Genomic DNA, 22,883 nt, shown 5'->3' on the forward strand with positions numbered 1-22,883 from the left:
AACACATTTCACTGTGTGTGTGCTGTGTGCTCTGCATGTGTGACCATTAAAGAGGGTTTCATCCCTCCCAAATAAAAAATACATATCCCTAGATTATCTAAATAATACACAATATAATGAATAAATTGAGTACTCAATACAATATACAGCCTCACTAAGCTACATTGATCTCAACCAAAGAATACACATTATTATGAATTAATCTACCAAGCAATGTATGAAATAGTTTTTAGCTCCACCCAGGAATTTAAATCTAAGACATAACATTTAAATATATAAGTTCAAGATAAAGGGCTAATATATACAGTTATAACAATATTATACATTCATATACTGTACATGTGTAGAAGACAGTCTTGCAAATTGATCAACTGAATGTAAACAAGAATGTAGTAAAAATATATCCATAACAAGAAGTAGTAAAGTAGAAAAAATATATACTATATATATATATATGTAGTGGAACAATTGCGTCACCATGTGGCCTGTTTGTAGTATTCTCAGGTGCCTGCAATTCAAATGCAATTGCAAACCATCCAGGATATAATAGAAGCAGGTTTTCATCAAAAACTGAGGAGCAGTACCCATCATGCTGTTCGCTGCACCTGTGTAGTAAACACACTAAGCTGCAGGCTGCGGGGCACTGGCCCTTTAAGACGGATAAAGAGACAACAACCCTGCACGAGACGACAGCATCGATGCCGCGTTCACATCTAGCCTGACACACACCGGAGCTGCCTGCTGGAGAAGCTCAACAACACTGTGCTTGATAAATGTTAATTCATATGTAATATATTTAAACAGCTTTAAATGGCGGGACGAGAACTGTGACTCCGTGCTCGGTAGGTCTGCTCTCTGGTGCGTAATTGATTCGGTAAGTCGTATGTGTGTCATTTTCGTAGACGATACATCTGTTTACCCGTCTTCCCTCACACTGAATTCAACCAAATTGTACAAAAATCAGCTGTTTTCAAGTTTTTATTCAAGCAGCTTTTCCTCGGGGTTGACACAACCCAAGTAACGAATTATTTCATTATATAAAGTTGCCTTTGTGTATTACTGTAGTGGCCATCTTTGGATTCTACTTTGAACAGAGGCTGACGTAGTGTGAGGAGATAAAAGCTATTAATAAGGAATCAATGCAAATGTAAAGGCAGGAAATGTTGTTTAACCCTCTGGTATCATTCGATTGGACTACGCAAATTAGTCAAACGGGACAAAAATGTCCACTGCAAAATACTTACATTATATTAAAAGGGTTTTTTTCACAACTTTTTGGGGTTCAATCTTTAAAGCAACTTCCGCCCTAATCAAAAATACTAAATATTTAATCATTTTCAGGATTTTAACCCTTTAAATGCCATTTTGAATACATGAAATTGCTGTTGTTTTTCATGATTAAAAACAGAGAAAATTAGTTATTTTCCATATAATACATATCTGGGGACTGGCTCTTTTCTTTTTATAACAGTCTTGGATATGTCAAAGATTAGCAACAGAAATGTCCACTTCAAAAAACTGCTATAAAATGATAATAACAGATTAATATTTTAAAAAACTTTTTGGGGTTAAATCTTTCCATCAACAGTCCTTAATCAAACATATCCAATTATTTTCAGGATTTTAACACTTTAACTGCCAGTTTGAAAACATGAATTCGCGTTTGCTATGAAAAACATGCACAAAAAGGCAGTCATTTTACATATAATAAATGTTGGGGGGGGGGGGGAGTCGGCTTTTATTTATTTTTTACCACAGTCTTGGATATGTCAAAGATTAGCAACAACATTTATTTTTGGTGGATTATTAGTTTTTGCACAGAATCAGATTAAACAAAAAACTCAACATTAGCCACTCGCGGACAAAAATGTCCCATTCACTCCCATTATAACCACATATTTTGATATCTCTGCGATACCGGTATATAATCATGCATTTTGTAATGTCAGGGTTTTATTTTGGAGGAAAATAGTTCAATTTGTCCTTTTTACTGTATATCAACAGATGTGACATTTTACCATTGAATTACATGCTTGTAATTTCTTGGTTTCTTTGCCTGTTGTATAATGGGGCCCTGCCAGCCATTGGAATACACGTATGCAACTCATATGATGTAGGTGTGTTGGTATGGATGTGGAAGAGTGGTATCAGCTGAGAAATGTGTGTGTTTGTGTGTGTGTGTGTGTGTGTGTGTGTGTGTGTGTGTGTGTGTGTGTGTGTGTGTGTGTGTGTGTGTGTGTGTGTGTGTGTCTGGATGTACAGTGTGTGTGTAGAGAGGCAACAATATACAGTAGATTTAGTTTACAGCAAGTCGCAGTTTTCGCCTCATATCTTTCTTTCTCTCACTCCCTCATTCCCAAACTCATACACACTCATACATATTAAACCTCCTTATACCTTGTATGTGTGTGAGTGATTGTGTGTGAGAATGAGACAGGAGTAAGTGTGCTCTCATGGCATTTTCTTTGTTATATTAACATATCTCTACTACTCTATGGATTGCATTGCAATATGTTTTTTTAATGGTCATTCAGTAAGTGGAAATGGATATGAGCCATACTTTTTAAACTCCACTATCCTTCCATAGAAAAGTCTCACCTGAGGTGCTTTTTACACGAGAACGCAAACGGTTGTATCCGCTACTTTTCTTTTTCGTATAGCCCGTTCGTTCACACAAGGCCGTAACGGAAACGCGGAAACGGACCCCGCAAACGATAACGGGTCCCAAGGTGGATAGATCTGCAAACGGAACGCTCTGGGGGGCCAAACGGCTCTGCGTGTACGCCCTATACGATCATTTCCTGATAACGATGAAGCCATAGCCCCACCTCTCCCCACCTCTGCTGCTCACTGCTGTAGCATGGTCAGTAGCATGGTCAGTAGCTACTGACCATGCTACTGACCATGCTACAGATGTTAGTGCAAAATCTAGAGCTCCTCTACCACAACCATCAGCAACAAGTGGACATGGAGAATTACATGAACTACATGTTGCTAAATCCACCGCGGGGCATACACAGAAGGGCAACCATGCTCGGGGGTCTTCTTAGCTGCTTTTGGTGTATTTTGTGGCGAAAGTAAAGCGCCACTTACAGGCCCGGCATATGTACTACAGCGTCTCCAGCGCTCCCGAGCGGTCTCGTGTGAACGGAAGACTTTTTTGATATCGTATTCGGTTCATTTGCGTTTCGTATGGGTTTGCGTGTAAATGGGGTCTCAATAACAATCCAGTATATTGATTTTCTCCTTCAGCCATTTGTCTAAAAGCTGAGGCATTATTTCCATTTGTATAGTACACTCCCCTCAGGAATCATGTTACCTGTCTGTGCTTTATTCTCTCTATAGTGAGGAAGAAGGCTTCTGCAGGGTTTGGATTTGTGATCATTTTGGTTGTCACATAATTGGTTCATTTGGTTCGGAAATGTCCTCAAAACAGCAACGCAGAGTGTGTCCTTGAGTTCACACATTCTCTAATGTCTTTTCACTTTGAGGGTGCTCTAAACATATCTTATTAGGTTACTGTTTCTCTCTCTTTTACTCTAGGGAAACATTATAGAGAGCAAGAAATGCTTTCCTTTAAAACTTTCATATAAAAGCAATCCCATTAAGGCAGGAGGATTAATACGGTTCCTCTGAGGATTTAATGTGTTTCTGGCAGATATATAGTTGTGATAAACTAGGGATGCTGCGCTGTTAAAGCATCACTAAACGCCTTTTCTTTGCAGAGTGGAGAATCCTGAACTACAGCACTAATTTTGGCACAGGCAGAATCTTCCAGAGGCAGGGAGGGAAGGCTGCTGGGTTTTGAACTTCCTACCTTTGTTGCTTTAGCACGTCCTGCACAGCAGCCAGGCAGTGCACCCCCCTCCTCATACTGCAGCAGGAAACTTAAAAGATAAACAATAATGGAAGACAAGCGCAAGAAGCGGAGCCCAAAGGTGTCTCTTCCCCAGCCGCCTCCTCCCCCCATCAACCCTCGCAAACTCCCCGTCCTGCCTGCAAGCAAAAGTGCAACCTTCTCCCTCGGCCTGCCGCAGCCCCCCTCCCCCAAGAACAGAGGCAAGTACAAGAGATCCATAGGAGCGTCAGGACAGCCCAAGGAGGTGTTCACTATCGTCGTAGCCCCACCAAAGATCACCAGGTTTGTCTCTTAGAATATCAGAACAATTCTACAGAAAACACTATGATTTATAAACAATTGCTGTTAATGTTCCTTTACTTTTACGTCCGACCAACTCTTTAATTTTAAAACAGATAACTGGTTAGTTAGATAATGTCAGATCACATACAGTGTGCACGATTTTCACCACAGCTACATCTGAGCATAATAATAAAAGTGTATATAAAAGGAAATATGAGTACTTATACTTCGTACTGTATGTGCACGATTAGACGATTGAAGGCTGGATTGTATTTTGAATACTATTTTGTAACAACACATTTGTTTTCTTCAGGCCCCACAAGGAGAAGCCAAGGGCACCCCAGCCTGCAGGGCCCAGTAAAGTAGTCCAGTCCTCCCCCCTGCAGCACTCCTTTCTCACAGATGTCTCAGATGTGAGAGAGATGGAGGGAGGCCTCCTCAATCTCCTCAATGACTTCCACTCAGGCAAACTACAGGCTTTCGGTAAGATAACCTCGATAGTAGAGGCCACCATGGGAATATCCGGTTACAGGCTGAAATAAAACCAGTTGAAAAGTGGCTTTGTTTTACAAGTTGTACTTGTTTGGTTTGCTAGGCAAGGTGTGCTCTTTTGAGCAGCTGGAGCATGTGCGTGAGATGCAGGAGAAGCTGGCCCGCCTTCACTTCAGCCTGGACAGCCACGTGGAGGAGCTTTCAGAGGACCAGAGGAAGTGTGCCTCCGACCAAAACCTGGAGCACCTGCTGTGTAACGTAAGCACAACCCACAGCAGCACAAAGGTCATGATAAGGAGACACATAATCTCACTTTCACCTGGTCCTAAACCCTATATGAATTTTAGAGTATTCTTTCTCTTAAAATTGTTCTTTTGTGCAAAAACTGCCTATTAAATTGCAAGAAATACCTTTTCATTGTATTATTGTTTCTGCTATTGTGGTCAGCCGATGAAACAGTCAAATGGCTCTTTACCTCTCCACTGAAAGTCTAGTTTAGTTGGTTTCACTCTTCTTTTTAAGCCTGAGGCTCTGGAGGTAAATACCTTCACATAACGCAACAACAATTATTTCACCTGTGAGACACTTATAATGAGAATAAAACCCTCCATTAGGTTGATTTAGTAACTATGCTATTCCGTAAACCTCCATTATAGTTCTACCAAAGGTCTTATTTCTATTTCTAAGGGGCCCTATTATGCTTTGTGGTGTGTTCCCTGTCCTGTAGTGTGTTTTATAGGTTTTAGTGCATGTAAATGGTCAGCAAGGGCTAAAATCCCAAAGTTATAAGATATAGTGACATCACTGAGTAACACATGGTGGTCGCGCTTCTATTGGCTAAAGCTCCAACGCATTGTATATAATAGGCTAAGGGGCGGGACATCTGTAAGAGGTTGATCAATCACAACAGGGCAGGCCAGCTAACCAATCAGAGCAGACTGGACTCTGGTTTCAGACAGAGGGTGAATGACATAAATAAAGACCTTTTTGAACATTGAACCATGTGAATTAGGGGTTTCACAACTACCAATATTTACTAGTCGACACGTTTTTCAAAATAGTAGTCGACTAGTCGTTACCTCATAATAAAGACACACAAAGAGAGGTGTACAACTGTATTTTATATTGGAACTCATACAGTAACATTAAACACTGCATTTTAATTTGTGTTACATGGCTGAGTAAATAACAAACAGTAACTGGACTCACCAAAATCGACAGCAAAAAACTCTTGTTTACATAAATGCCACGTAAATCCAGTGCGCAACACTTTATTCGCTGTCCACGATAACGTCCACCTTTCCATATTGTTGGTTTGGTTTGAACACCAATGCATCGACATGTGAGGGAAGGAGGCTTGGCCGCTTTCGGGTGACAGTGTTGCCTGCCAGGGAAAAAACCCTCTCACTCGGGGTGCTTGTGGCTGGAATAGCCAGGTAGCTCCTCGAAAGCGGGGGAAGCGTTGCACGTTTTCTGCCCACCACTCCAGTGGATTATCCATTGTGGGGATATGCGGTGTCCTCTGGCAGTAATCCCGTAGCTCATCATCCGCATCACTGTTGACCCGTGTTTTCTTGCTGTTCGTTTGCCTCTGTTCAGTGCTGACGCCGGTCCGTTGCTCACTGGTGCTAGCATTACTGCTAGTGCTAGCTGTCGGCAGCGGGTGTCTCATCTTCAGATGGTTGCGCATAGCAGATGCATTTGTATTGTACTTCAGTACAGCTGTACACAACTGACACTTCACTGTAGAGTTGGTTACATCTTCGTTGAAGTACTGCCATACATAAGAATGTCGGACGTGTTTTGGAGCATTTTGCAGCACCTCGTTTACCTCAATTCTTTTAACGACTAGTTGACTAGGGCCTACAGCGCCGACTAGTGGTAAAGGTAGTCGACTAGTCGGTGAAACCCCTAATGTGAATGTCACAGTAGAGGTACACAATACAAATATGAACCTGAACATGAGCATAATAAGGCCCCTTTAAAAGCCTCAAGGGTCAGAATAGTACAGCACTTACATCTGCAGTGTTAATATGTCAAGCATGTGAGATAAGAGTATACTGTATGCACATAACCTATTTTCCTTTTAGCTGTGAACCTTCCAATAAAACAGATGTGCTGTCTGAGACGAGTCATACAGCAGTGTTAGGATTGTTGTTCGCTCCGCTGAGTTTCTAGCACGTTTTAAATGTTGAATACTACCCAGCACAAACAGGGATGTGTAGCCCAAGAATACTTTGAGAGTTTCTATTGTTAGCTTGTTGTGTGGCTCCTAGTTACAGGCGCCTGGGGCTCTCTGAGGGGAACTGCAGTGATATGTGTGAGGGAGATGAGAGAGAACCTTCAGCTCATTACAGACACTGCTGCCAGGGGGATGATTGTGTCTCAGAGCAGATGGGCTGTGAAGCAGCTTTCCATTTGTGTGGACACCAAGGGATGTTGACTAGTTGCTTTTGTAAACATTGTAGTCGGATGCTGGGAGCTTGAATCAAATATTGACCTGACTCACACACAGTTATTGATTAGTGTATAACATCATGTTCTACTTTTTTCTACCCATTTGTTTATCTGTTCCTGCAGCTGGAGGAGCTCAGCACCTCAATGTATCCTTTCATAATCTGATATTATTTTAAGGAATTACCCATGGCTCTAGACACTAGATTTAAATGTGTTTGTAAATCAAATGTGTGAATCCTTAATGTGACCGCGTTCAGACAAAAGCTCCACCTGGCTGAGAACCAGGATCTGCCCAAGACATCTGGTCCCTGACAAAGTGAGGTGTGGAGGATGGCGACCACACACACTCATCTTCTCCCAACATCTAGCTAGCCCATGTTGCCATGGCATTGATCCAGCTGCCTTAGTAACGGAACGGAAAGATCAACAAGAGGAGGAGGCGATATTATTTTGTATTTGGTCGGTGAAGCAGAGGGAATGATATAAGGACTCAAAGCAGCAGAGCATTATTCAAACACTCAACCAAAACCATAAACCCTCATTCATGGCACAATAAATGGCCGAATGTTTTTACTGAACAGTTGTGTTAGATAACAAATGTTTTCAGCGTGTTCTTGGCATCAGCTAACTTGGCTCCAGGTACATCATTTGGGAACAAATCAAAGAAAAGTTCATAAAAAGCACACTTCATGATAGTTTAGGAAGTTGTGCTGATGTCATCGTATGCCTTGTTTTTCGCATAATTGTATAAGTATGCATCTCTGTTAGCGAAGCCATACTTGAGTAGCACACATATTTAGTCACATGTCGACAACACCACTGTGGTTAGCTTAGAACTTTAAAAAGGGAGTTTGCTGTTATTCTGAATATACTCCCTCATTTGTAGGGCTTTGCTTTTAATACTGGACCAATTGGAGGTGTGACTTTGATACATCACATTTTAAAAAGGGACTTTGTGAGAGGATACAAAATGTATGTTTGATAAACTTTCATGTGAAATGGTTGATATGTTTTGCATAATGACTAGCTACTGTACATGTTGACACTGATTGGTAAGAAGAAGTGAGCTGGAGGATTTATCAGGGTTGCCTTCTGGCTTTGTTTTTCTGAATGAGCTAGTCGACTGCTACTGAAGGGCATACATCTCTGTACAGTCCAATTAAATGGCAGCTACTTTTATAGTTCACGGTTTAGATTTGCAGCTTATTTAATTCAAACATTTGGCAGCGATGTACTTGGTCCATAATATTTAAACCCTGACAAGCTAATTAAAGTGATCAATCTTAAACCACAGAGCATCTCAAAGCAGTGGTGATTTGGTTATAGAAAAAGTGCCTATACTGCTTTCTAGGCCCTCATTTGTTCTAATGCGTGGATGACCTCTACAGACTACATTTCTTTACATCAAGAGGGACGCATCACTATTAGCTCTACATGTGAATTTGGCAAAACAACAAGACTTCTGAAGAATCTCCTTTGTATTCAATAACTTCCCATTAATAAAAAGGCATTTAACTTAAAAAACACTCTGGTTTCTTGGATGAAATGTAATGCAAAATGTTATTGCTTTACAGATGTGGTCAAAGAACCCATTTCCCGATCACATTAAGACACGAATGAGACACCTGGAAGTTGGTTTTACAGAAATAAAACACTTTATTTATATATCAATCTGTCTTTGCTCTTGTTCACAAACAAGTTCAATATAATTTAACAATTTGAAGAGTTAAAAGGCTACTTGAAGACTGGCACTATACTGAGACAGAATCAGATCTGAGCCTTCACTGTTTCTCAGGCAAACGCAGGAGCAAAACTCAGCTCCTCTTCCTCTCACCCCGTCCAGGAGAATTGGTTCCATTTCGATCTAGGCATCAGTGTTCATATATACATACATACATGATATATGTATATTTCCTTAACAAAAATAAAACATTTTGATCTTGCCAGTACATTTTGGTCATGCAAAAAAAAAGGACAGACGGTACCAACTCAGAGCATCATTAACAAGACTTTTGAAACCATTACACTATAGATAAATGATAAACTGTACCATTAAACAGCATACGATTACAGATTAAGCTAATACTGTGCAAATACACATTTGAACTGTACAAAAGTATTTTGTACTATTCTTGTTAATCTCAATTCACAAACAATACAACCACTACATAAGACATTTTCAAAATATGACATTTGAGGAAACAGCAAAATATATACATCTTTCAGGTCCCTGTCTTTGTGCATTTCAATCTTAAATTCTGTAATAGTGTCTCTGATTTGTCTACAGTACATGTTTAGATTATGAAAAGAAAAAAGCAATGACAATCATATAATTTAAATGTAAAACTCATGAAGTCCATCATGATAATGAGCTACCTTTTCAAAGTGCAAAGAGAGCAGGTTGAGTATGTGTAAGACCTGAAGTCTGTATGTTACCATGCTTCCGTACCAGAGGAAATCTCACTGAGACAACATTAAGAGCTCCTTCTTTTAAAAGGACTTTCTCTTTATTGATATAAAAGTGCAGGCACTATTAAGAAATGTAGAACATCTCTGTCTTCAAGTAAGGTCAGTGTTAATGTTCTTCTCTTCCAACATTAGGGCGTGCTTGGGTTCTGTTTTACCTTTAGGATACGTTCCTCAGGATCTCGTTCAAACCTTTATGGACATTGGCAGGCTGGGAGGCAGCACACTCCGTCAGGCTGGACCCCATGTGGGCGTGAAGGGCTTGGCACAGGTTTGCGGTCGCACCCCTCACGCTGCCGCCCCGGCCATGAATGGTGCCACTGTGGGTGGAGGTGCCCAGGAGGTGCCACAGCAGAGGGACCACCTTCTGCTCCACCATCTGGGGCTTGCGAGGATAGAGCTCCGTCACAAGTTCTGGAAATAAAAAGTGAGAAGGAACAATAGGTGGTGAGAAAAACAAACCGATTTAGAAGCCAAAGGTGAAACTAATAACAGTGTTCAGACTTTTCCCATCAAACCTACCTGCAACTTTTTCAATCATATCCACCTTCGCTTTGCCGTTTAGAAACTGGGCTTTTGTGCAAAAGGGCTGAAGAAGAAGACTTTTATCTGTCATGGAAACAAAAGAAAGTCAAATAAAGACATGTTCTCCAAAAAGACTGAGCCTCTGATTTGACTTCTACCAGAAATATTTGAATGCTCAAAATGAGTACCGAGATTTAGGATAAGTGCATTGATAGCTCCAATAGCAGCAGAGTAAATGGCGTTGTTCTTGGAGTTGAGGTGATTGTCCACGATTGCTGGGACCAGGATGTTGACCACTTGGGACAGGTTGTCCTTCATCAAGTGGGAGATTTTCTGTAGGGACTCCAGGGCGTACAGGTTGACCTTGCTGTTGGACTCCTGCAGCCGGGCCTTGAAAGCATCAAACAACTGAAAGAAGAAGTTAAGAAGAGAATTTTTTAGGGATTTTTCAATATAAAAACAGCCTGATGGTAACTGAGAACCATGATGAGGAAATATTTATAGGATTTGGAAAAGCACTGACCGGGTATATACTTTTGATGACCATGTTGGGGTTGTGCTGGCAGTCAGCCGCTAACTGGTCGATTCCCTTGATCCTCTCTCTGAAGTCCTTTGAACCGAGCAGACCTGAGATCTGCTTGATGTATTCTGTCTTGTCTGCAATACTCTGAGTCTGAGATCTGCAGCTGTTATGGGTGTTCGCCTCCCTGTGGATAATTCAAAATACATCAAATGGATCACTTGAATAAACCTACGAGTTAAGCTTGAATAAAGTACTTCCTATATGCGTTGTAAAGTCTAAACTTCTGCTGAATTTGGGCTGTACAGTGCTGTTGTCCTGTTTGATTTTCCACCCACCTGTTGGTCTGCTGGAGCGGCTCTCTGGTGAGAGACGAGGCCCTGACTGTCCCGCTGCCTGGGAGGGAGCGTCTACCCCTCGCTGACTGGGAGTCTTGAGGAATCTCACCAAGACCCTAAGAAAAACAAAAACAATCTCCAGGTAAGATTGCGGTGTAACCTTAAAAAGGTAGGGTAGGTAAGAATGGAGAAACCAGCTCGAGTGCGCTAGAATTTGAAAGTACGCAGCCGAAAAAATCTGCCCCTTCCTTCAGACTTCCTTACAGAGCCCATCCTCCAACACACACGAACGTGCTATGACCAATGAGGGCACGAGATAAGTTGATGATTGGTCGTGCTTTTTACAGCACCACAGCTTCCACAGATGAAATTTTTTTATGTATTTATTGTCAAAGCATTTCATGTATTCATTGCTATCGGGATGTTAAGAGCATTCCATGGAATATAACAAAAAGTGTTTCTGAAGTGAATTACCTACCCCTACCTTAGCAATAAAGGTTAATAAAAACACAACAAAAAGTAGTACCTTTGTCTTGAGAGTGAAGACGGTCTCTCGGACTGCCGGCAGGTCTTTGGTGGGGATATATTTCTCCAGGATCTTGTCAAAGTCAGGGTGGGAAGACAGTGACAGCAGCATTCGACGCCCAAAATACCTGTTTGTTAAACCAATATCATTGAATATCAAAAGTCTCTGTCATATGTACATGAATGAGGCCCAGTAGTCCCATTTGCAAAAACCTAACTCTAAAGCAACAAATTGGCGTACCTGGGTTCCTGTGAGGAGTCTTGTGCGAGTTTGGTGACGGCAGGTAAGATTCTATCAGTGAGATCTTTACCTCCGGACAGGAGGCGGGCGGCACCGACCTTCTCCATCAGATTAGCCAGGTGCTGGGCCGTGCATTTTCTCACCACTGGGTTGAGATTACTGTCAGAAGAGGAGAAAACCATTCAGCAATCAAAGATAGAAATGTTTTATTGGGTGTTAAAAATAGTGCAACGGTACCACAGACTTTCTCAACTCTATTTATGTAGAGATAACTACTGACCTGAGACCCCCAGAGAGCAAAGCATTAATTCCTCGAGTTGGTGTGCAGTGCTGAACCATGCAGTCCAGTGCTGCATCCACATCCTGCCTGATGAAGGCGTTACTCTCCCCGGCCTTCAGCAGCAAAGCCTTGACTGTGCCATCCAGCTCCTGGTCCATGGCCTTCTGCAGGTGGCTGTACATGTCGCACAGCGTACACACTGCGACCTTGGAGACGCTTGACCGCAGGTTCTTTACCTAAATGAGATTGTCATTATAAATACCTAACAGGAAACTGAGTCATTCCAGGCAGTCAGCCAGGATATCAAGACACTACTAAGACACAGATATCAAAATGGGATATCGATATGAATCAGGGGTGAGGCATTTCAAGTTCAGAAGGCAAAATGAAAAATTGATGTGGGAGCGCTATACAACAAGTTAATCTACCTCTTGAATGAGAACCAGGCAGACGTCATGAAGCCTGCCCTGGAGTGTGTCTGAGTGGTAGTGAGCCAGACTGCGCAGGAACGTCAGACCCTCGATCTTCTTCTCCCTGAAGAAAAAGAAAAAGGATCATTTAGAAGACCATTTTTTTGGGAGAAAAGTTTTTAAATGTCGTTCCCGTAAAATATATGTTGACTAGCGGTCTCTCTTTAATTAAAAAGTTATTTTACTGACATGACATTTCATATTTTTCTATTAAATCAATTATTTATCTAATCAATACATGCAAAATCAAAGGCTCATCCTATTCTATATCTTATAAACCTTTATCCTGGATTAGAGTTATCAGCATAAAGGATTGTAACTTCTATTCCCAGAGCAGTGCAGCTGAGACTCTGTAGCATGTGAGTGTTTCTCACCAGTCCTCGGAGCTCAGCAGGTTAAAGCTCTGCGTCAGTGCCAGGTCAGGCTTGGAGAAAGGACACAGCTCAGGAAGCTCAGAGAGGGTTTTCTTGTGTCCCGGAGTACCAGGGGAGAGCTCGTCTAAATGAACCGTCAGGCAGCACACAACACATAGATTTATTCTCATGTTACATCTCTATCAGTGTGAAAACAAGCAGCGCGTGTGTGGGTGGCGGTGCATTAACAGTAGGTTGTCAAAACAGAGCATTGTGGAACATTACCCAAAGCAAACATCTTATTCACCAGCACTCTGACAGTCTAATTAATGTGCTAGCATATAATTTCCATAAACAAAGGCCTTTTGAAGCACTGGTTCATCTATTTGTAATGGGGTGGAATGATGCTGAAAGCAGGCCAGTTTCAGACCGAGTGAGGGATCGCAACATGATAAAAAGGTGCAGTGACATTTTTTGTTATTTAAAAAACAGAGAAGCACTTACCGGAGCTGTGGGAAAGTGATGGTCGGGTTCTGCTGAGGCTAGGGGCCCTCCTTAGACGGGACTGATTTTTGGAGTTGGGGGGCACTGTGGGGGGGCTTGGCTGGTGCGGAGGAGTCAAGCACTTGCTGGGGCTTTGGGGTCCCAGTGGGCTGGTGGGGCTGATAGGGGACTCATCGGAGAGATGCTCAGCTTTGGTGGATGCCAGTGTGCTGCCGTTCAGATGCAGATCTACAACAAAAACAAAAACCTAATGAGCTTCATAGGTGGATGATTGATCTTAAGTACATGAGGATACAATACAAATACATTAAAGCAAGATCTACTTAGGAAGCTCAATATGCCGGGTTCCTACCTCCTTTCCAAAGATTCACTCACTTCTCCAGTATTTTAAAAGAAGCATTTAGATATATATTAATTCCAATACAAATGTTTTTACACAAAGTTAGCTTTTATAATAATGACACCTGTGTTTTGACACTATAATCTAAGTGCTAATTCTATTATATGTCTACCATTGAGGTTATATTTAGTTGTGGTGTTGTACTGACCCTCTCAATATACAATTAAAATGTTTAAGCACTTTCTCTAAAACCTTTAAATCCCTACATTATAATACAAGTATTCTCAAGGTTTTCAGCATCTGCGTAAACCTTATCCAACAAAAAAGGTATACCTTATAATGGGCTGTGTTAAATATTTATAATTGCTCCAAGTGAGATTCTAAATTCTGACTAAAATTCGAATTATAAAGAGGCTAAATTAAAGCAAAGATAAAAGCACTTGGTTAAGGTTTCCAAATATTTCTTCTCTTGCCTTTGATGATTAACTCTCTATTCTCCTCTGTGGGCGAGTCCGACAGCATCTGCCTGACTCGGTGGCGGATGGTGTCTCGAGAGACGTCCGCTTGACTGCACTGCCCCTCCTGCTGATCCAGACCCTGCCGCCGCATCTTATCCCGGTGGAACCTCGCGTTCTTCACCCTCTGCTTGGAAACAAAACAAAGCAGGTGGTAACTGGAAACTTGGTAGGATGTACTACTATTTTAGCACTGGAAAAGGTGTGACTAACCTTAGCCTCATCTGGACGGGGGCTGTCAACACAGTCCAGGCGGCTGCCAGAAAGAGCCTGGCTGTAGAGGCCAGCTGAGAGGTCAGGGGGGGGTTTTGCTACAAAATCACCCTGCTCCAGTGACGAGGGGACTCCTGGACGGCCCGAGGACACTGCAGTGCCGAACACGCCTGAGACAAAGAATGATGAAGATGTTTGCAGGGAACTTAAATGTGTTATTGAGACCTTCTCAACTGCTTGAAGAACCCGTAATAAGATGTAATCAGAATTTGTGCAAAAGTGGTCTGATTAAGGGAAAACAAAGGGGCCCATTCACCAATAGTTTTTTTGTCTTTTCTTAAATTGGTTTTGAGAAAGGCCAGAAGAAAAGTCTGATCCATGTAATACTTAATAATGAGAATCTAATTCTCCTCGTAAATTGAAAGCGTGTGCCTGTTGAGTCCTATCTACAGGTTATTGTACTGCCAATGAATGAAGCCCAATGCCCACTTAAAATACGTTGGTTATGCTCCTACATAACTGAGGCATGGCTTTGGGGAACAAATTACTTAAATCTCAATATGTTAAAACTCAGCTAGAAACCTTTCAGCAACATAATATTGGAAAACGGATTGATGACATATGGGCACAAATCAGGATCCTCACAGACTGACCTCTTCCAATGACTCCTTCAGGCAGATCCGTAGCTAGTGAGTTCCTGCTGATGTTGCTCTGAGATCCTAAGATTCAAAGAAGAGGAATACTCATTGATGTTTTTATTATAAGGCACATATAACATATTTACCAGGTGAATCTTGCAAAAACAACCCTCTGTTCTTTTTGATATCACAGCTGTCTGACCTTTGGCAGGCTTCAGAGCTCTGACTGATTGCCGGGAGTCCTGTTTGACCAAAGGAGGGGCGGGTCCTGTTGAGTCTTCCTCAGTTTTGATTGATCCGTTGGAGTAAGAGACTCTCTGCCCAACAACACCCACCTCGGAGGACAGTTCGTTTGTCTGAGATAATCCTTCATAAGAACAAAACAAAAAGATACAGAGACTTAAAAAAGGTTAACGAAACAAAAAATGTTATTGAGCAAAGCCATGTTTTTCCATGTATACCTTCAAGGCTGCTGAAGTCCATGGAAACAGAAGACCTCAGTTTCGCAGAAGGCACTCTTGCAATGCGAGGCTTCATTCCTGAAGAGGCAGAGTTTCCTGAACTGTTGACAGATATGACAAGGGAGAAATTATGCTCGAAAGCTCCTTAGCAATGTGCAATACATTTAAGACCTGGAAAGGGTTATTAACGCCTTTGTTACCTCGAGGTTGGACTACTGCAACGCTCTGTACGTGGGTAAGGAACAGGCGTCAATTAAACACCTGCAGCTAGTGCAGAACGCAGCTGCGCGTCTTTTCACTGGCCACAAAAAGCGTGACCACATCACCCCAATTCTGGCCTCACTGCACTGGCTTCCAATTCGGTTCCAATTGATTTTAAACTCCTTTTCTTTGTTTTTAAAGCACTAAATGGGCTGGCTCCGGCTTATATAGCTGAACTCCTCCATCGCTACACCCCAGCCAGAGCTTTAAGGCCGGCTGACCAGCTGCTGCTGATAGTGCCCAAGACCAGGCTCAAAACCTGAGGGCACCGAGCCTTCGCAGCAGCTGGCCCTAGGCTCTGGAACACTCTGCCCCTCCATGTGAGGTTGGCCCAAATTCTAGGGGTTTTTAAATCTACACTTCTTCTCCCTGGCCTTTTAGTCAGAGCGGAGCACGACTCCTGACTTTTCCCTGTGTTTTTTATATATCTGTTGTAATTTATTGTCTTTTATTGTGATTGTAGTAATGTGTTTTTATGTGATTGTAGTATTTATTACATGTACAGCACTTTGCCCCGACCAAAAATCGCTTTTAAATTTGCTTTATAAATAAACTTTGATTTGATTGATAAACAACCCCAAATGGGTATCAGGTTATCACTGCTACATTATAACGTGTAACTGTTTCTGAGAAATGCCTGCTAATATTTCTGCGCTATTTCTTTACCTGGCTTTGCTGCCATTGAAGCTGGAGTTGGCGACTGAGCTCAGACTGGAAAGTCCACTCTCACTGGTTGAGCTGGTTAGCATTGGAGATGTGTGTGATGGCGAGTCCAGGCCCAGGTCCAGCCTCACAGCGGAGTCAGGGCTGTCTGGATCTGAACTGCTCAGGCTCACTTTGGCCCTCTTCTTTGCTGCGCTGTTGCGCAAAGAGCGCAGGGAGTTCAGCATCTGTGATCAAAACACACAAATTGGCAGATATGAGCACTGAGGAATTTCATTAACTCCTGCACTAGAACACTGTGTGTCTCTTTAAGTGTGTATTGTGTGTTCACCGACCTCCTGCATGTCCAGAGGGTCATCCTCTTGAGCATCAGGGTCAACATGAAGGTACTTTTCTAGCTGCTGATTCTGAGGGCTTCCTGTAGCATTGTGCCTCTGGCCATTATTGGAGTGTACCTGCTCTGCTGTTGGTACAACAGGAGAGATAGAAAGGGTTGCCCTGGTGCTGCTTAGAGCCCGGCGAAACGACGAAGTGGAAGAAGAACTCATGAGGGAGGCACGCAGAGGCCGGGGAGAGCATCTGCTAGAGAGAGGTTCTCCTAGAGGGGCAGGGAGGAGAAAAAACAGATGATACAAAGAGGTAACAACATTTTAACATTCAGCTGACACATCTCACGTCAACTTAGTTAAAAAAAATAAGGATTAATTACCCTTCGCTGTGCTGGCTGTGTCTCTCCAGGGGCTGCCGTCTCGCTGCTGAGGGGAGTTCTCTCTCTTATTGGGCCATGTGTTGGACATAGAGAGGGAGGAGTCTGCGTGGCGGCGGGATAGTGACGGAGTAAGCATGCCTCCGGGGAGTGTCGCCAGCGGGTAGGAGGGCAGGAGAAAGGATCCAGATGTGGTGGGGTTCGCGGGGAGGGAGAACGTGCGCTCAACACTGGGGTTCCTCGAGAGCATGCGCCCCTTTGGTGCCACTGTGAGACAGAGGAGGATTCACACATCAGGAACAGATACAAGGTACAAAATGATTCAATACTGGTGGGATGTTTAACACAATGCATTAAAAGGGAATTTTAAAGGGTTGGACATCTTTTAACCCAAGCAGATCAGTCTAAGGTAACGAGTCCTTACCAACATCCTGGTCAGAGAAGTTGCTGTTTTTATAGATGTCAGTATCCAAGTTGAGGCTTCCACTTCTTCTGAGGCGTGCAGGGGACTCTTTCCTCCTGGGGGATTGCGGCTTTGGAGGCTGTGCAGGACCTAAATGGAAAGTAGATTTTGTCTTTCATGCTAAAAACCTGACAGGGTCGCACATACGCAAATACTGTTAACAACACTAACTTCACTTCTAAAGGTTACACTGCTCATGTATAGTCTGCTTCAAAGTTGTATGATACATTAAAGTAAATTATATATGTTTTGGGAAATCACTTGACTACATAAGGTTATACTATAAGGCAAAGTGTTATTATACTCCAATAGTTTCATTTTTGCCTCAGTAATTTACTTTGCAATGAGTAGAGGAATTCATATTCTGGTGGTACCATGGGGAAGAATTTCACATTTCCGCATCTTATTTGAGACACAATTTAATGATTTAATGGCCCTGCGTGACTATAACTGAACACATTTTTAAATCGAATAAGTAAAAAATATGTTCCAGAACTTTTCTTCAAAAGTTCTCAAGTGCAGATATTAGTAAATATTTTGGTGCATTTTTTTTTGGTGCTTCAGCAGCTGCCGCCAGGTCATTTTGAACTTGACGTCAAGAACAGCCTGCTATAAATCTACAACCTTTCTATAGTGAGCGCAGCTGTAACACCACAGATTTTCTAGGCTGGACTTTCTATTGCAATCGGCTAATTGCAAAAGCTTCTTGGCTCTGAAATTCACCCAGAGTATAAATCCCACAGAGTAGGCCTACTTTTACAACATGAGTGATATTTAGTGGGTGATTCTTACTTAAGCAATACTGCAACACGGTCTAAAACTGTTATTACATTGAGAGCATTCAGTGCATCTGACCGTGAACATTTTACAGGAAAATTATCATTTTTTTTCCAGTTAGGATACCTTGTGTATCAGGCTAAAAAGACTATACACTTGGTGAATATATTGGACTTTTCTGGCCTAGCAACCGTGCTCATCTCAAGGCATGTGGTAACAAGTGGCCCAGTGACTCCCTGACTCAGCACTCTAATCCAATTTAAAGACCGATTTAAAGTTCAGCTGCAGTTGACCATGACTTTTCAACTCATGAGGAATGCATGTGAGTAATGGTAGGTGTATTTGTACTTACTGAAACTGGGAACGTAGGTCTCTGGACTCAGCTTTCTAGACAGGGGAAGGAAATCCTCACTGGCCACCTAGACAGTAGACAGAACAGCATTATCCAACAATAGAGGATGAAGTTCAAATAACTAAAGGAAAGCTATTCTTAAACAAACAGGAGTCTAAGCGTAATTCCATCCACTTGCCTGAACAAAGGGATGCAGCATATACTGTCCAGCTCAGACAAGAGACACTGGCATTTAGTTGGAGCCCAGGCTACTGTAAACAGACTTAACTAAATATACATGAAGCCTCTCGTGAAACTCTATCTGCCGACCCTTGAAATCAGTCAGAGATGAACAAATCAAGTAGAGATAGAAGGATGACAGATTTTACATCAGCCTCAGACACAGAGTGTGGTTATTCCCACTGCCTAAAACCTGATCAGCATTGTGCAGCACTTAGTGTGATTGCAATCAACACTAGAGCAGCAAACAAGCCATGTTCTACAAGCATAACCCTGTGATATTACCGATTATGTTTCAAACCCCCTTCAGTAAGTGTGTTGTGTGGTGATGGGGTTGCTGGGAAACAGACACTCCTGTAAACATAAGGTTTTTCAGATAGAGGCTCTGAGCTGGATAATCGTTTCCAGAACAAAATATGGTCAATTAATGCAACAAAGCCACTCAACTAAACCAATAGACGGTATTAGAATAATGGAGTGTGTTTCAAAAATCATTCTAGTTTGTTAGCCAATACAAATAATACATATTTAACATTAAAGTGGTAGAATAACCTCGACTTTTTCTCAAGATGTTCGATCATCCTCTTGGCAGCAGCAGTGTCACATTGCAGGAAAATGAGTCACCCATTGTATCACTTCCAAGAATAGTCTCAGTGAGATTGTACCTCCCTCGGTTCATAATGATTTGAGAGCCATATATTAAAAAATACCATATAACCTATTGTTACACTGCCAACAGATACAGACTTATTAATAATCATTTAAAACCGAAAAACCTCTGATCGAGAATAATAAGCCGTAAGAGAATATGCAATCATGGAAACAAGCAGAGGTTGATTGGAGTGAAAGCTGCAGAGCTCATTGTAGAAATATATAGATATATGTCTGCTGCACCCAATCCATACTGCATCATGAGGGTATTAACTAAATTCAGGTTTTTTTCCCCAAACTGTCTGTGAGAAGATTGGCACCTCTAAGGTTTATTTTTGGATTGTGGTTTATGGATGTGACGCAGCTTGTTCAAAAAACAAGTGTGCAATTCTGACAGTAAACAATGGCTCAAAAGCCCCGTCTTCTGGAGATTTATTTTTACCGTGGATTAGCTTCATCGTTCCTCTGTAAACTGAGCAAAAAACAAAAAGCATGCACACAAAATATCCACTCCTCCCATGCTCTTTGTGATGGCTGTACTTGTTGACTGATTGGGATAAAACAAACATAACTGCCTGGTCGCTGAAATTCTCTGTATTTTCAAAGTTAATGTGAAAAGCACTTTGGTACTTTGGTAGTTACCAAATGACTGATTAAGCCCTACTTGCTTTGGATTTCAAAGAGTGGAATGAGAGGCTGAACTCAGCTTGTTATGTCAATAGGTGCTTCATTAATGTCAATCAATGGTAACCAAAAGAACACCATTTCGATCGGTTTTCTGGGTAAATTAACCTTCAATATATCAGAATATCAATTAAAACGGTTTTCATTTAACAGAAATCAGAGTCAGTGCAATCATATGCTAAATCTGGTACTGTTTCCAGGTGGTTTGATTATCACAAGAGATAATAAGTGAGAATATTGTCTACACAGTAACGATGGAACCCACCTTTTCAGAGCACTTTCCATTTAAATGCTGGCCCGTCTGACTTGATGAGAAGCCCGACATCTCCCAGGGTAATTTGTTTTTCCCTTTTCCCGCGCTGACAATCCTTCTTTGAAGAGGAAGGTCATCAGTAAGGGATCCTAAGCTACCATAGCCATACAATCGCTCACAGTCTGGTTCAGTTCTGTGGCTCCTGGCACTGCTTATCCGCCTTCCGTTCATCACCCAGTCCAGATCGGCCCCAGAACCATGCTGCAGGGTGCACCGGTGTCCTGGTTTGGGGACCACCAAGCCATATTCAACTATCCCCTCTGAGGAGAGTTTAGGAAGGACGTGCCTTGCTCGTCTTGCCTGTACAGCTGTCATAAGACCCTCTGCATCCTCATTGAGTTCCACCATGTCCACAGCTTTCATTAGAGGCTGTTTTTTCCCTGTGTCAAGGCAATAGTCAAAAATGGCAAACAGCTCAAGGGCGGCGTGGCGGACCTTCCTCTTGTTGTCTGCCAGGTATGGTGCAACCTCAAAACAAAGCTTGGGGATGTTGAAATCTTTTCTAGGATGAGTGAGCATAGCTGCCATGATGATGTTAAGGACATCTTCCCGTACCCTTGAATTATTTTGTTTCAAGTTGCAAATCACAAGATCTAATACTTGTTGTGGTGCAACAGTTCTAATCAGCTGTCGGAAAACATTCATGTATTCACTTCTTGTGATGGTGCGAGTGTCCCCTAGCGTGTTCAGAGCCACTAAGACTATCTGCTTGAAATATCTGTCTACACCTGTATCCAGCTTCTGAATAAGTAAGTTTAAAACTTGTAATGTGCCATACAACACTTTAAAATTACTGTCATCCAGAAGCCGAGGGAGGAAATTAATGAACTCCAAAATACTGCCGGATGGGACTGATTTTATGTCCACTTCGGACAGGATCTGTTTAAGCTCTTCCACCCCATTTGTGCGATTTTGGTAATTCTTCAGGTCCAGAAGCAGCTCATGTAACTCCTGGGAGATCAATCCAGGTATCATTATTGATGGTCTTATGGTTTCTGTCACAATTGAGAATCCAAAGAAGCAAACACAAGCCCGAGAGGACAATAATATCCCTCCTCTTTAATTCGGGATTTCATCCTGAGGTGTCTTTGGTGATGGAAACCACCCTCCTGGTTAACAAGCTGTGAATGTAAAACATACAAAAACGCATGATCGATTCAATTTCCATTTACTCAAGAGTGTTATGAGGGAAAACATGGCTATTAATGTTATTGAACATGTTACACAACAACATAAATGTACAGATTTTAATTGACAGTGTTTCCTCTACATTATGATCATGGACTACCGTTACGTTAGAATAGAGAGAATGGACACAACAACCACTTGTGGCTCTCATGCACGGTAGTCATCAGCAGAATGGTTAGATAACATTAACTGCTACATTACTCCCTGTTATTCCAACATGAGTTAATAAAATGCGTGTCAATGGGGGTCTAAGCCAGTTATACAATACTAATGCGTCCAATGGTCTTATAATCAATCCCTGACTAAATTACACCGTTACCGTTAAGCAGCCTACATGAGTTAGCTAACGTTACCAAGAACCTTGGCTAACGATAACTGCAACACTCAAACGGTGCTAAGCTAACTACGCTAGTGTGGTGGGTGGTTAGTGCTGACTGACTGAGCTAGCAAAGTTATGAAAACAGCAGGAAAACAGACCTCGCATTTCTCCTGATCCTCTTCCGTGACGCTCGACGAGTCTATCTAATGTTACGTCGTCCAAATGTCCATGTCAGGCTGCGGCGGCTACGGTTCTCCTTAGTGCAGACATTTTCCGTGGATGTTTCAGATGGTATGTCTGGAGTGTTGAATGTTTGAAAGCTACGGAGGTATTCACACAGAGAGGAGCCCACACACACACACAACACACACAACACACACACCGAGGAGGCAAAATGGCGAATACATGTCGCAAACTGAGCGCTTCCATGGTGACGCGAGTTCCAAGCTCCTCCAGGCGGTTCATCTGCACAGAGCAGCGGCGTGGGCTCCACAGGCAAACAGAGTGGAAACACTCAGATGTAACAGGACAAACTATGTCATTTTAACTAGTTTTGAACTCCACATATATCTATATAACTATTATATTAATATTACCCGCCACTCTTGTTAGTGTGCTGTTTTATGAAACATTGTTGTACATGAATTGTGTGTATATATGGTTGTATTTGTAAATGTGTCTATGTAAATGCTGCTTCTGTTTAGTTCTTAACTGTACCCATGTATACTCACTCAAACTAAAATACTTTTTTTTTTGCTACTCATGTATATTGGGAAAGCAAAAATGCTTTATTATTATTTTTGTCTGA

At 42.0% G+C, this 22,883-nt stretch overlaps 2 protein-coding genes across 5 annotated transcripts; one reads left to right on the forward strand and one right to left on the reverse strand.

Annotated features, from left to right (window-relative positions):
- The first annotated feature begins 618 nt into the window (after window positions 1-618).
- ccdc28b (coiled-coil domain containing 28B) lies at window positions 619-9,100 on the forward strand. 3 transcript variants are annotated; one of them, XM_079694096.1, is made up of 6 exons: window positions 619-874; window positions 3,726-4,141; window positions 4,455-4,624; window positions 4,737-4,891; window positions 7,214-7,236; window positions 7,348-9,100. In XM_079694096.1, the coding sequence occupies exons 2-6, from the start codon at window positions 3,906-3,908 to the stop codon at window positions 7,400-7,402; spliced, it is 639 nt and encodes a 212-aa protein (XP_079550222.1). In that variant the 5' UTR covers window positions 619-874; window positions 3,726-3,905; the 3' UTR covers window positions 7,403-9,100. The 3 variants fall into 3 exon arrangements, with proteins under 3 accessions (XP_079550222.1, XP_079550223.1, XP_079550224.1); XM_079694097.1 differs by having other exon boundaries at window positions 619-858; XM_079694098.1 differs by having other exon boundaries at window positions 619-842.
- On the reverse strand, window positions 8,723-22,541 carry togaram1 (TOG array regulator of axonemal microtubules 1). Of its 2 annotated transcripts, none has more exons than XM_079694095.1 (23): window positions 22,234-22,541; window positions 20,521-21,689; window positions 18,702-18,768; window positions 17,534-17,662; window positions 17,113-17,376; window positions 16,739-17,001; window positions 16,407-16,630; window positions 15,480-15,580; window positions 15,221-15,385; window positions 15,034-15,099; window positions 14,381-14,550; window positions 14,126-14,294; window positions 13,313-13,540; window positions 12,830-12,953; window positions 12,414-12,519; window positions 11,986-12,221; window positions 11,706-11,864; window positions 11,466-11,592; window positions 10,940-11,055; window positions 10,605-10,788; window positions 10,270-10,489; window positions 10,079-10,165; window positions 8,723-9,970 (listed from the first exon to the last, which is right to left on the reverse strand). In XM_079694095.1, the coding sequence occupies exons 2-23, from the start codon at window positions 21,541-21,543 to the stop codon at window positions 9,717-9,719; spliced, it is 4,482 nt and encodes a 1,493-aa protein (XP_079550221.1). In that variant the 5' UTR covers window positions 21,544-21,689; window positions 22,234-22,541; the 3' UTR covers window positions 8,723-9,716. The 2 variants fall into 2 exon arrangements, with proteins under 2 accessions (XP_079550221.1, XP_079550220.1); XM_079694094.1 differs by having other exon boundaries at window positions 14,126-14,297.
- Window positions 22,542-22,883: the final 342 nt, after the last annotated feature.

The sequence above is a fragment of the Notothenia rossii genome (assembly GCF_949606895.1).
Source record: "Notothenia rossii genome assembly, chromosome: 7".
NCBI classification, from domain to species: Eukaryota; Metazoa; Chordata; class Actinopteri; order Perciformes; family Nototheniidae; genus Notothenia; species Notothenia rossii.